Genomic DNA, 11,749 nt, shown 5'->3' on the forward strand with positions numbered 1-11,749 from the left:
AATGAAATATATGAAACTCTTTTCAGACTTCATAATTTGAATATAGTGGTTACATTTATGTGGGTGCCTGCTCACAGGGGAGTTAAATAAAATGAAACAGCAGATTCATTAGCAAAAGAAGCAATCAAGCAAGAAAATACAATGGACATTTTATTTAGCAAAGCAGAAATAAAGACAATAATTAAAAGTAAAATCATCAGTAAATGGCAAGATAAATGGAACAAGGGAAGTACAGGCAGACATCTTTATAACATCCAGAAAGAAGTGGGAAGGATGAGGATGACAGGGCGAAGTACCAAGGAGGAAAATATAATATCAAGGTTAAGACTGGGTCACACAAGACTAAATAAGACATTACATCTCATTGGAAAACATCCCACAGGTCTGTGTGAGTATTGTCAGGAGGAGGAATCAGTAGAACATGTTCTATGTCACTGCCAAAAATATATTATAGAAAGAGAAATATTCAGAAGGACACCACAGGAGATACTAGATGCAAAGCAAATACTCGGTCAAACAGGAAATTATAATTCTTTAATTGTATTCTTGAGGGAAACTGGGTTAATAAATAGAATATAAAGTATAATTGTTATTTTTATTATTAATAATGGGTTTTATTTATTTATTTTTTTATAAAAATTATTATTATTTTTTATATATAAAGTTCTGTTAGTCACTCTGGTCCACACTCCAGTATAGTAGGTGGCGGTAATGCACCTTAACGTTGGATGCCACCCGCCATAAAACAAGAAGAAGAAGAAGAAGTTGTTGTTGTTGGCAGAGGGCTGCTCATGAGTTGTACGACATTTCAAAGAGTTAAATGAGCGCAACTGCTTCCTCAGACACAGCCATGGAGGACGAATGGGAAGAAGAGGAGCAGCTGGTTGTGGCGGAACTGTCTGGGATGATCAGCTCTGATTTAATCTCCAGTCGGCAGGGCGCGTGTAAGATCGTGGACATTGACAGCGAGCAGCCCATGGTGCAGGCGGGTCGCTATCTGTTCGCCGGAGTACGAGGATGCCATCGGAACATGTGCGATTTTTGAAGAGGACGGTGCAGGTTCTAATTCAGCTCTTAAATACAAATGTCACACAATGAAGACACTAATGCTTCAGCGGACGTTTCTGTCGGAGAGGAAGGAGGATGAGCCCCTCTCTAGCAGAATAGAGGTGCTGGCTCTCCACGAGGAAGAATCGTTCGGCAGGAAGAGCGCAGTTTGTCACTACCTGGATCCCATCGACACTGAGAAATCTGTGCTAGACGAATCTAACGATTGCGAGGATCCAGAGATGAGCGACGAATCAGCGGATGAAGTGGAGGAGACTGAGACCGACGCGGGAGCCACGCTTCTGGAGAGCTCCGCTGAGCTGCTCTGAACTGGCGGCTGCACGAGAAGGGGACGACGGCTCATGAAAGACTGAAAGACTGATTTCTGATCATGTATATACTGCATCGTCTAAATATACATTTTCTGCTTAATAGAAGTGGTTTTGTATTTTGTTTACATAAATACATACAGTGTATGTGTCTGTCCCATTTGCGTATTATTTTTATTAAAAGCACATCTATCTATCTGTTATTTAAGTTATGATAAAAGTTATTCAAATTCAGTGGTTCGCTACTGAATCATTCAGGTTAAACTCAAGTTTTGCTATTTGCACCTCAGTATTGTACATTAACAGGATGCGATAGTGTAAATGATTTTATTAAAATTATTCAACAGACGCTGCCTTATTGGGACAACAAAGCTCTCCCTATAGCCTACCTACCCAATTAATACATCATTATTAAACATTCGTTTATTATGGCTTGGCCCTATTCCTCTTCCGTATAATGGTGTAATTTTGTGTTGCATGTGAAAAAAAAACAATTAATCTAAAAGTGACAAACGCATCCCAACTTGCCAGCAGCAGGGAGAATCAACATCAAGCCTAGACAGAAAAAAAAAAACCTGTTATTTAAGTTATGATAAAAGTTATTCAAATTCAGTGGTTCGCTACTGAATCATTCAGGTTAAACTCAAGTTTTGCTATTTGCACCTCAGTATTGTACATTAACAGGATGCGATAGTGTAAATGATTTTATTAAAATTATTCAACAGACGCTGCCTTATTGGGACAACAAAGCTCTCCCTATAGCCTACCTACCCAATTAATACATCATTATTAAACATTCGTTTATTATGGCTTGGCCCTATTCCTCTTCCGTATAATGGTGTAATTTTGTGTTGCATGTGAAAAAAAAAAAATTAATAATCTAAAAGTGACAAACGCATCCCAACTTGCCAGCAGCAGGGAGAATCAACATCAAGCCTAGACAGAAAAAAAAAAACTTTAAGTAACAACTAAAGCACATTTGATGGTAAAGGAAGCTAAAATGTCCAGAGAGCCTGAACACAGGAGGAGAGAGTGAGAATGGAGAATACAGGATTAAAGCTACAGTACAACCGTAAGACAATTGTGATAAACCAGAACAAGTGAGGAGAATTTGAAAAGAACATCTCAGAATAATGCTGAATAAAACCAGCAACAGTCAGGTCCCAGAAGTAAAAATTCCTTTCATTTTCTGTATAGGGGAATCGAGTTTTAATGATAACTCGCAAACCTTCAAAGACAGACCTGCTGTGTATGAACTCAAGGTTGTTAATCGATGGTACATGCTTTTGCAGAAGCCATCGGTTTACATAATTTCAATTTATAAAAAAAAAAAAACAGTTTTAACAGCAGAATTCCTGGTGAAAATTACACCGCCCATGATTCCGCACAAAAAAATATATCAATCAGTCACAGCAAGCAAAATTGCACCAAAAATTGAAATTTTTCACTTCCATGAAGCACAGTGAATGACAATCAAATCAGTCTCGCTACACTCAAAATACTTCCAAGATTTATACTTTTGAATTTTATATTAACTATTTTTGATTGTCATTCACAATGCTTCATGGTTTTTTCTCCTCAAAGCCATTAAAGGGGTCATATGATGCGATTACAAGTTTTCCTTTCTCTTTGGAGTGTACTCTAGCGGTTAATAAACAGAACTGCACATATCCCGCAGAAGAACATTCCAACCGGAGCTACTTCTCTAAGTTTATGTCTATGGCGATTCACGCAGGTATGTGTTACTCCGCAGCGGTGACGACCCGACCAGGCTACAATAGTCCAAATATAAGTACTTATAAGTGTACCGTAGTGATTCGGAATACGACAAAAACGCGGTTTGGAAGATGAATTCATGATGTACTCGCTTATTATATACATTTTGCAAATTTTGAACAGAAAAAGTTACATAGTGCTGCTTTAAGTACAGTCCTGTACCTTTTGTCTTTTTGTCTGATTTTCAAATATTTTTTTGCTTAATAGTAATGTAATGTTCTGATTCATCTTATAGCTGGTTGGCTTTGTTTATGGCTTATACTCCTTTAACATGGACGTTTTAAATGGAAAATTGCTTCTGGAAACAAAGGCGGCTGAAAAAGTGGCACACTGTTGCATGCTCTTCTTTATTGTAGGTAGAAAAAAAGGGCAAAGTGTTGTTACATGTATCAGACATAGTTTTAAATGCAAATCTGGGTTTATTATTAAGTGTATAAACCTATACAAAATGGAATTGAGGTTTAATACCCCACATTTTAAAGGGTATAACTGTTTGCTTCAGTGTGAGTTAAAATTGTGTCATAATACATGAAATATTCTCCTCTGTTCTGACATCATATAACACAATTTTTGCTCAAAGGAATGGACTATACACACATACACAGAACGCAGTCCAAAGGTCTGTTCCTCAATCCGGCAGAAACATGAAAGTTCATAACAGTTTGGTTTTGTCATAACACTCCCCAGACCTCCTCAAACGCTGAACACATCTTGGCACAGGTCAGAGCGGCAGACAGAGGATAGTTACTGATGGACACAGTCTTCTCTGTGTAGTCAGCATTCACCTATGATAGGATGGAGAGACAGATCAGTGATTTATTTCAAAAGCGATGACACAATTCACATTTATTAAATTATTTTCTATGCATGGGGAATATATTTCATTTAGCTGAGAGGAGAAGTGGGAACAGACTCACTGTTCCATGTGCAAATGCACCAATGACAACAGCGGCAGGTCCATCTTTAGGGACAATTGTTCTGGGACACACAGCATCTCCTGCTTTGAACGATGTCGAATATCGGGGGCATCCAGGAGGCAGGTGGTCCGACACTGGATTTTTAATCAGCCTTAACAAACGCTGAGGACCATCAGCTGCTCTCACACTCAGCTTGTGCAGAAGCTGGACTATAGGAGGACAAGTAGTAATAAGATAAACTTACTCTGAATCTGAGATACTACAGCATTTTCTGTAATACAAAACTGACAAAATTGAATTGATTTGATTACAGTAAACGTGCAAATGGAGTGAATTTACCCATTAGTCCACAAAATCGTGCAAAAGTGCGAGGAATTCTTGTCTGTGGGTTGATCTCGATCAAAACATTCTTCTCTGTGTGAATGTACACTTGAAGCAGTCCAGCTCTGTTCAAAGGACTGTCCAGTAACATCAACAGGCACTGTGGGAAAGCAGACATTTTTATTGGGACAAATAAAAATCTCTCAGTTTTAAACTACAAAAACCATAGGGTCTTAGTTGTCAGAACATCTTTGCAAGATGGCTTGTTTTTTTACATTTTATTCTCAGTGCATTCAAAACATATTTATAATAAGTTGTAACTTATTATTTTTCAACTAAAACCATAGTGCATCTGATCAATAATTTCTCATTAAAAAGTGAAAAAACGTAAACCTTTTGCATTTGATCGTATTACTACATTTCAAATGTAACATGAACTACGTTTAACTCGGATGCTTGGTAAGAGTTGAAGAGCTTTACCTGATGTGTGATATCAGGGCGAATCTTCCCAGGGTCTCTTCCACTTTTCATGATCATACTCTTATGTTGATCGCAGTTCAGCAACTCAAATGTCTTTCCAACCTGTATAGAGATACGTTTACATTTAAATACTGAGACCTACAGTTAGGAGAAGCATTATTGTTAAAGCTGTAGTGGCAATTCCAGTGAATAACACGCGATCCGGTGCTTAGTTGTTCTTTACCTTTACGGTTTCAAGCGTCGCTCCTTCTAAAACAACAACAAACCGCTTTTCCGCCATCTGATCGTGCAAACTTCTTTGCTGTTTTGCCGGTTTTGGATCATATTCATCTAAATGCTCCAGACCACGCTTGTCTCCAGCGTGTGCAGCCATGTTGACACAGAACTCCGACGCATCAAATGTGCGTCACAACAACACGTTTGTTCAGAATGGCGCTAACTGATGACGGCAACACGGTCTTATCTAAAATACTTTATTCACGTTATATAATGAAATATGTGTTTTCTGGTGTAAATTGAGCCGTTATTGTTTCACGTAATTACAATGTAAAACTTAGTTCTGAAATACATTAAATGCTATGAAAACAATAATACAGAATTGATAAACTCTCTCTCTCTCTCACACACACACACACACACACACACACACAAACAATGGATTTGACCATTTTCTCTTAGAAACTGAAATAATTCATAATCATGAGAAAGACATTTCCAAATTATTAGGACTTTCCTGGGTCAAAATGATTTATTTAGTAAATCTATGTATTTTGCATTTTAATGTAATCTCTTTTTTGCTTTTGAGATTAAGATAATTATATATTGTTCAATTTCATGTACATAATCCTTTAATTTTTGGTACTGATTAATGTTCTGCTCTAAAACATTAAATAGTATGTTATATGTATGAAATTCCTTGACTACAGACCAAAAAGCACACATGCAAAAAATACTTTTTTTTTAATGTTTCATCCAAATATAATACATTTCAAAAATAAGAGTGGCATTCATGATACATTCAGACTTTAGACATCAAACTGTATTTACAATAGAGAGAATAAAGAGCACAATTATCCATCATTAATGAATTACAACTGGAATCACTTTTACTTGGTGAAATGCTCTCCTTCCTTGGTACAAATTTACCATAAATCTTGTATAGTAACCAGTTTAACTGTGGTATTTACAGTAACCACATGTAAACCAGTGTAACTCTGTAAACAAACTATGCTAGTTGTAGTTAAAAAAAAAATGTATGAGATTCCCTCCCTTCCCAAAAATATTATTTTGTATGAATCAACATTTCCCCCAAAATTCAATACTATAGTAAAAGCATGGTCAATTTTCTAAGTGCTGTGAGAGAACACATCCACCAAGCAGGCTTTAACTGTTCATCATTCTGTACATGATTTATCAAATGTGATAATATTGCTTAAATGTATGTATATGTGACTTTTCTAAACCCATTACTTAACAAGTGAATATAAAAAGCTTTATGATCTCTGGAATGACCTTCTTTTACTAAACAGTGAGCAGCTCCAATGGTTCAATAGTCCCAAACAAGCTCCAAAAGGTCTCAGCAGACATGAGTTCCTCCCAGATTCAGTGCAGCGTTCGACTCTGACACATCTCACGAGGATAACTCTGAGATTTATTCACACAGGTCAGCGTTTTGGGGCAGAAGCCGGAGTTTGAACACAGGACTGTCACCAGGAAGGAAGGTTCAAAGGGCATGAACTCATGGTAGGAGTCAGCGTCACACGTTACCTGTAACATATGATTTGAACATTTTGATTAGCACACATCCTTGAGTGCTTATACATTTCTCATTGACATTCTCTGTACCTTTGTAAAGGAGGAGAGTAACAGGTGAAGGTAAGAGAGGCCTGATAGAGATGAGTCTGCTGGATGCCTTGTGAAACTCATTTTATAAGCCTGTTAAGAAACAAATATGGAACATAACATGTTGAAAAAGATAAAAGTTGGGTTCATCGTTAAATAGCAATGAAAAGAGTGTTGTTGTAGATTAGAGCAGGGGTTTTCAAACTGAGGGCCGCAAGGGAGTGCGTTTAAAAGCTTAGAGAACAACAGTGTAAATAATGTAAAACTAAATAATTAATAAAACATTTTCTGATAAATAAAAAAAAAAATAGGTTAAAATAAATAACAAAAAATTTGATTAAAATAAAATTGAAAATAGATAATAAATATAACAGTACAGTACTATGGTGAGTCAGAAAAACAATATTTTTACTTAAAGGAATCGTTCACCCACAAATTTAAATTGCTGAAAATACAAGATGTAGATGAGTTTGTTTCTTCATCAGAACGGATTTGGATAAATTTAGCATTCCATCGCTTGCTCACCAATGTGTCCTCTGCAGTGAATGGGTGCCGTCAGAATGAGAGTTCAAACAGCTGATAAAGACATAAGTAATGCACATAACTTTAGTCCATCAGTTCACTTCTAAAGTAAAAGATGTGAGCTTGTAAGAAAAATCCATCATTAAGGAATTTTAACTTTAAACTGTCGCTTTGGCGATAGCATAATCCATAATACCATAATAACACTTCCAGCAGTGAAAAAGTGCATCACATCAAAGTCCACCTACATATTTGTTTAGCACTATTTTGGATTGTTTTTGCTTGTAAATGGTGCTTGATCTGTGCATATTTTTCCCCTGATTCAGACGAGTTGACTTTTCCACGGGAGAAAGCAATATTGTGGATAAAGAACTCATATTTTAGCCAGAAGCAAAAGTTTCAAGGTTAAAAATGTCTTGATTGATGGATTTGTTTCTTACACACAGCAAACACGCAGCTTTTCACAACAAAAGATGTTACTTGATGGACTGGAGTTGTGTCGGGTAGCCTACTTTATCTGCTGTTTGAACACTCATTCTGACGGAACCCATTCACTGCAGAGGATCCACTGGTGAGCAAGTGATGTAATGTTAAATTTCTCCAAGAAACAAACTCACCTACATCTTGGATGGCTTGAGGGCAAGTAATTTATCAGCAAATTTTCATTTTTGGTGAACTACTCTTTTAACGTAAACAAAATATTTAGCAAAAAATATTTTAGACTTTTTAGGATGAGTCATATTTGTGGGTTTGTGGCATCTAAAAGATTGAAAACCCCTGGTCTAGAGTAAGTTAGCTTACATCCAGTGCCACTTGTAGAGCAGAGTACTGCACCCAAACCTCCTGCTGTTTAGAGGGGGGAAGAGAGAATGTGCCGACCCGTCCTGGATCCCTGGTCACACTCAGATAATGGGACCATATGCACATGCTGTCTGACTCTGGATTGTTGGCCTGCATGTGGACTAGTGATGAGAAACAGAAGGTGTTTAAAAACACTCCCACACTCACACATGCACATTCACGCTGAGTGATTGAGGTCCATACTGACTTACTATCAGGGAGCAGAAGGTGGAGTAGATCTTTAGCCATCAGAGATCCCAGTGTGCCATAATTCAGTGCCCTATATAATATTGATGTAAATTTTCATGCATGCATATAACATCTTCAGCACATAAAACTAGAAGAGTGGATTAAAAAATGAGGCATAAAAACAGGAAAATTGAAGACATTATTTCAGGGAGCATCAAAAGATCAGATTTCATTCATTATGACTCACAGTAACATTTCAGAATATACCACTATTTTACTAAAAGTGGTGCAAAATATATTTTGGAATGTAATAGTATTTCCACTGAATGAATATTCTGCTTCATGCTGTATGCTGTCACTAGATACCTGGGATATGAGGAATGGAAGAAGGGTGACACAAACATTCCAACAGGGATGATGATGTCAATACCAGAGATGGATGGAGTGACAGACAAACTAGAGGTGAGGGAAGACAGATATGCAAAATGGATGATGACTTAAAGTTGGCATCAGATGTTCTAAATGCATATTATTGAACTAGTCATCCATGCATATGATCAACCTAAAGCTCGCATTCAGATCTTCCACCATCCAATCAACAACCCATGGATAGAATCAAGTCTCTGCCCTATACTTTTTCATTTTCTATATAATCCATTTCACTTGGATGTACATCACAATACGGAGAGTAATATCTGTTGCTACTCTATACTATCAGAATAGTGACAACCCAAGAAAGATGAGAAAAATTAAAATAAATATGAGACTAAAATTTGAATTAGTTCATATGAACGTAATATGTACGTAATATGTACAGTTTTTATGAAGTAAAAACTGTTATTTAAATTAGTTGAGACTTTTGAAGATAAGCAATATTTGCATAATCCATGGATATAAAATAAGTGCAAATAACTTAGGTCACATGAGCATCATAATGTTTGAGTTGTATCTTATAAATACATATTTTATTTAAAAACAATTCAAGAAAAATAAAATAATTATAATACATTCATATAAAAAAATATGTATATATATAATACAGTTTACTAAATAGTGGAATAATTAATAATAAACATTAAAATATATATATAAAAAAACTAAAGAATATTTTCTCTTATTCCATGGTCTGTCTGAATACTGTATTCTGATTGGCTGGCAGGTATGCAGTAAAACCGTTTAATGCACAGGTAGTTCCAAGTCAGTTTAATCACCGTTCTATATTAATGCGCTGCTTTAATTGATGCACACTAACCAACACGCATCACTCTTTGCCTCCACGTTGTGCATTTAAAATCCTTTAACATATTTGACATTGACAAAACATTACCCTAAATGTCATTGCAAATATGAGAGCACTAACCCTTCAGTCTGTGTGCCGTGTGAGAGCAGTCTGCTCCTGCTCTTCTGCTCCAGCACCAGCATCTGCAGGTAGTTGGAGAAAAAATCCTCCTCGCTCAAAACCACCTAGTGCAGAGACAGAGAGAGAGAGAGAGAGAAACAGTCAATGAAGCCCTCTCAATGTGAAGGAAGGACTCAATAAATGAAAATGTTTCATTCACTACACTGACTGTTAATTCACTCATCGAAATTAATTTCCAGTCATTAATTTACCTCTGCATAGAGATGGTTGAGTTCTGCATGATTGAGGTTATTTGTTTTAGCGGAGAGTCTTGGATTAAGAGATTTTATCTGAAAAATATACAAAATTATCTGAACAATAATCCATACACAGTTTCAGTAGGATATGGTTTTGTATATGATTCACAACATACCTTATTCAAAATAAAGGCTGATGATCTGTCGTCCCTCCAGCTCAAATCTGTTAGTTTCTTCTTGAGGGACAAATAAACATCATAAATCAACTCCTCAGCCTGGCAGAGACAGAAAAACACCCGTGATATCAAAATGTGACTTTGCTCTATTAAATTCATGTTCACGAGGTCCAGCCAAAATGTACCTCTTTCTGTGCATGTCTTTCTCTAATTGCATGACTGAGTAGAGTGTCAAACCCTCGCTCCGTCTGCTGAACGCATCGCAACCAGCGTGGGATCTCCTAAAACCAATAGACGGTATAAGTGAGAGAAATATATAACGCAGTCTGCACTGCTTCACTTTACACAAACAGGCATTGTGGGTAATTTATTCAATGCAGACCCACCTCCTGTGTGTCTCCAGTTGCAATGGAAAAGTTTCTCATTGTTCGGAAGAACCTTGAGTCCAGCGCGGGAATGAGCGTGTGCAAAAGACTAAAGATCATGTATGTATGAAGTGAACTGCTGCAGATATTTACACACAAGCACATATAGGGAGAAACAAACATTTGTGTTAATAATCGATATCTATCACATTTGCTTAAGAAAATATGACTATAAAGTGACTTACGTGCCCATCGTCTCATGCTGGACTTGCCATTTACTGATTGTCTGGGACATGTGGATAATGTACGGGAGATTGTGAACTAAAACAAGATCTGATTGGCTGATAGGAAGAGGCTGAAATGTGGCTTGTAGGCAAGCAAGCCAAGCAATGGCTGGAGCTCGAGTCTGTGAGGGACAGGAAGTCCATTAGTACACATTTCAGGTACTGTATATTATTTGGGTTAATGACATGACACTCATTTTTTATTTTTTTTGTCCAGATCTATCATTGTATTCAAAAATATATTAAAAATGCAGTTAATTCCCTATAACTTGAATAGGCCTAGACATCTTCTATGATACAAATGTTTTTAATTTCTGAATTAATTTCTGACATTTTTAAACCAGGCATAAACTTGAAAAAAACATTTATCATTATTTCTTAGAAAAATATTATATCAAAACTTCACTACTTATTAATATTTGAAAAACTTCTGTCTGCCAAATCCAAGTCACGTGGTTCGAAAAACAAAATCATCTTTTCTGGTGTTGTTATTGTTATATAGCAAAATATTAAAGTGTACACTCAAATTAAAATGGAAACTGAAAATAAACAAAAATAAAAGGTAATTCAAAATACTAATAAATACTATAATAGTTATTTAAATAATACTAAAATTACACTAGCAACATGCAAAACTATATGCAGAAAAACACAAACAGGAAATAATATGAAAGAGGCATTGCAGTCCCTGAAGATCAATAAGTCTTAAAATCCCTAGTAAAAAAAAAAAACTATGCCATAATTTATTTAAAATACATTTATTTCATACTAAGTATACTTCAAATCAATTTGCATATTTATAGACATATCACTTTAATTATAATTAAACTTTGTTTTTATTCTTTATTGCACAATGCACATTTCTTAATATTAAGTCTAAAATGTGCTTTAATATCAATATGAATAAAGATTGCACGATCTCTGTATAATATCAGTCTTTAAAGTCCTCATGAAATCAAAATTGACTTTATTTCCTTAGCACACATTGCTAGTCTTGAGTTGAACAATTCGAGGGGTGAGAACCAGAAGGGCGTAAGTGACATTTTGGGTTGGGGCATTTTGATA

The 11,749-nt window shown here is 36.1% G+C and overlaps 3 protein-coding genes across 4 annotated transcripts in view; 1 reads left to right on the top strand and 2 right to left on the bottom strand.

Moving 5' to 3' along the window:
• LOC107699926 (general transcription factor 3C polypeptide 6-like) overlaps positions 1 to 1,576 on the top strand; it is a 3,795-nt gene extending 2,219 nt beyond the window's left edge. The window contains 2 exon segments of the mRNA XM_016501373.1: positions 784 to 1,008; positions 1,010 to 1,576. Coding sequence (XP_016356859.1) covers positions 821 to 1,008; positions 1,010 to 1,376 — 555 coding nt within the window. The 5' untranslated portion in view covers positions 784 to 820 and the 3' untranslated portion in view covers positions 1,377 to 1,576.
• Positions 1,577 to 3,319: 1,743 nt separating this feature from the next.
• Positions 3,320 to 5,304, bottom strand: emg1 (EMG1 N1-specific pseudouridine methyltransferase). Its single transcript, XM_016501374.1, has 5 exons — positions 5,094 to 5,304; positions 4,871 to 4,972; positions 4,409 to 4,550; positions 4,070 to 4,278; positions 3,320 to 3,937 (listed from the first exon to the last, which is right to left on the bottom strand). The coding sequence occupies exons 1-5, from the start codon at positions 5,241 to 5,243 to the stop codon at positions 3,824 to 3,826; spliced, it is 717 nt and encodes a 238-aa protein (XP_016356860.1). The 5' UTR covers positions 5,244 to 5,304; the 3' UTR covers positions 3,320 to 3,823.
• A 516-nt stretch (positions 5,305 to 5,820) lies between these two features.
• kel (Kell metallo-endopeptidase (Kell blood group)) overlaps positions 5,821 to 11,749 on the bottom strand; it is a 14,437-nt gene continuing 8,508 nt past the window's right edge. For both annotated transcript variants that reach the window (XM_016501385.1, XM_016501387.1), the window contains exons 8-18: positions 10,646 to 10,806; positions 10,422 to 10,539; positions 10,221 to 10,316; positions 10,036 to 10,134; positions 9,875 to 9,952; positions 9,624 to 9,727; positions 8,630 to 8,719; positions 8,287 to 8,354; positions 8,036 to 8,196; positions 6,716 to 6,805; positions 5,821 to 6,637 (exon numbers count right to left, since the gene is read on the bottom strand). In XM_016501385.1, coding sequence (XP_016356871.1) covers positions 6,473 to 6,637; positions 6,716 to 6,805; positions 8,036 to 8,196; positions 8,287 to 8,354; positions 8,630 to 8,719; positions 9,624 to 9,727; positions 9,875 to 9,952; positions 10,036 to 10,134; positions 10,221 to 10,316; positions 10,422 to 10,539; positions 10,646 to 10,806 — 1,230 coding nt within the window. In that variant the 3' untranslated portion in view covers positions 5,821 to 6,472. The remainder of the gene's footprint in view (positions 6,638 to 6,715; positions 6,806 to 8,035; positions 8,197 to 8,286; positions 8,355 to 8,629; positions 8,720 to 9,623; positions 9,728 to 9,874; positions 9,953 to 10,035; positions 10,135 to 10,220; positions 10,317 to 10,421; positions 10,540 to 10,645; positions 10,807 to 11,749) is intronic.

The sequence above is a fragment of the Sinocyclocheilus anshuiensis genome, unplaced genomic scaffold (assembly GCF_001515605.1).
Source record: "Sinocyclocheilus anshuiensis isolate Anshui unplaced genomic scaffold, SAMN03320099.WGS_v1.1 scaffold1260, whole genome shotgun sequence".
Taxonomy (NCBI): domain Eukaryota; kingdom Metazoa; phylum Chordata; class Actinopteri; order Cypriniformes; family Cyprinidae; genus Sinocyclocheilus; species Sinocyclocheilus anshuiensis.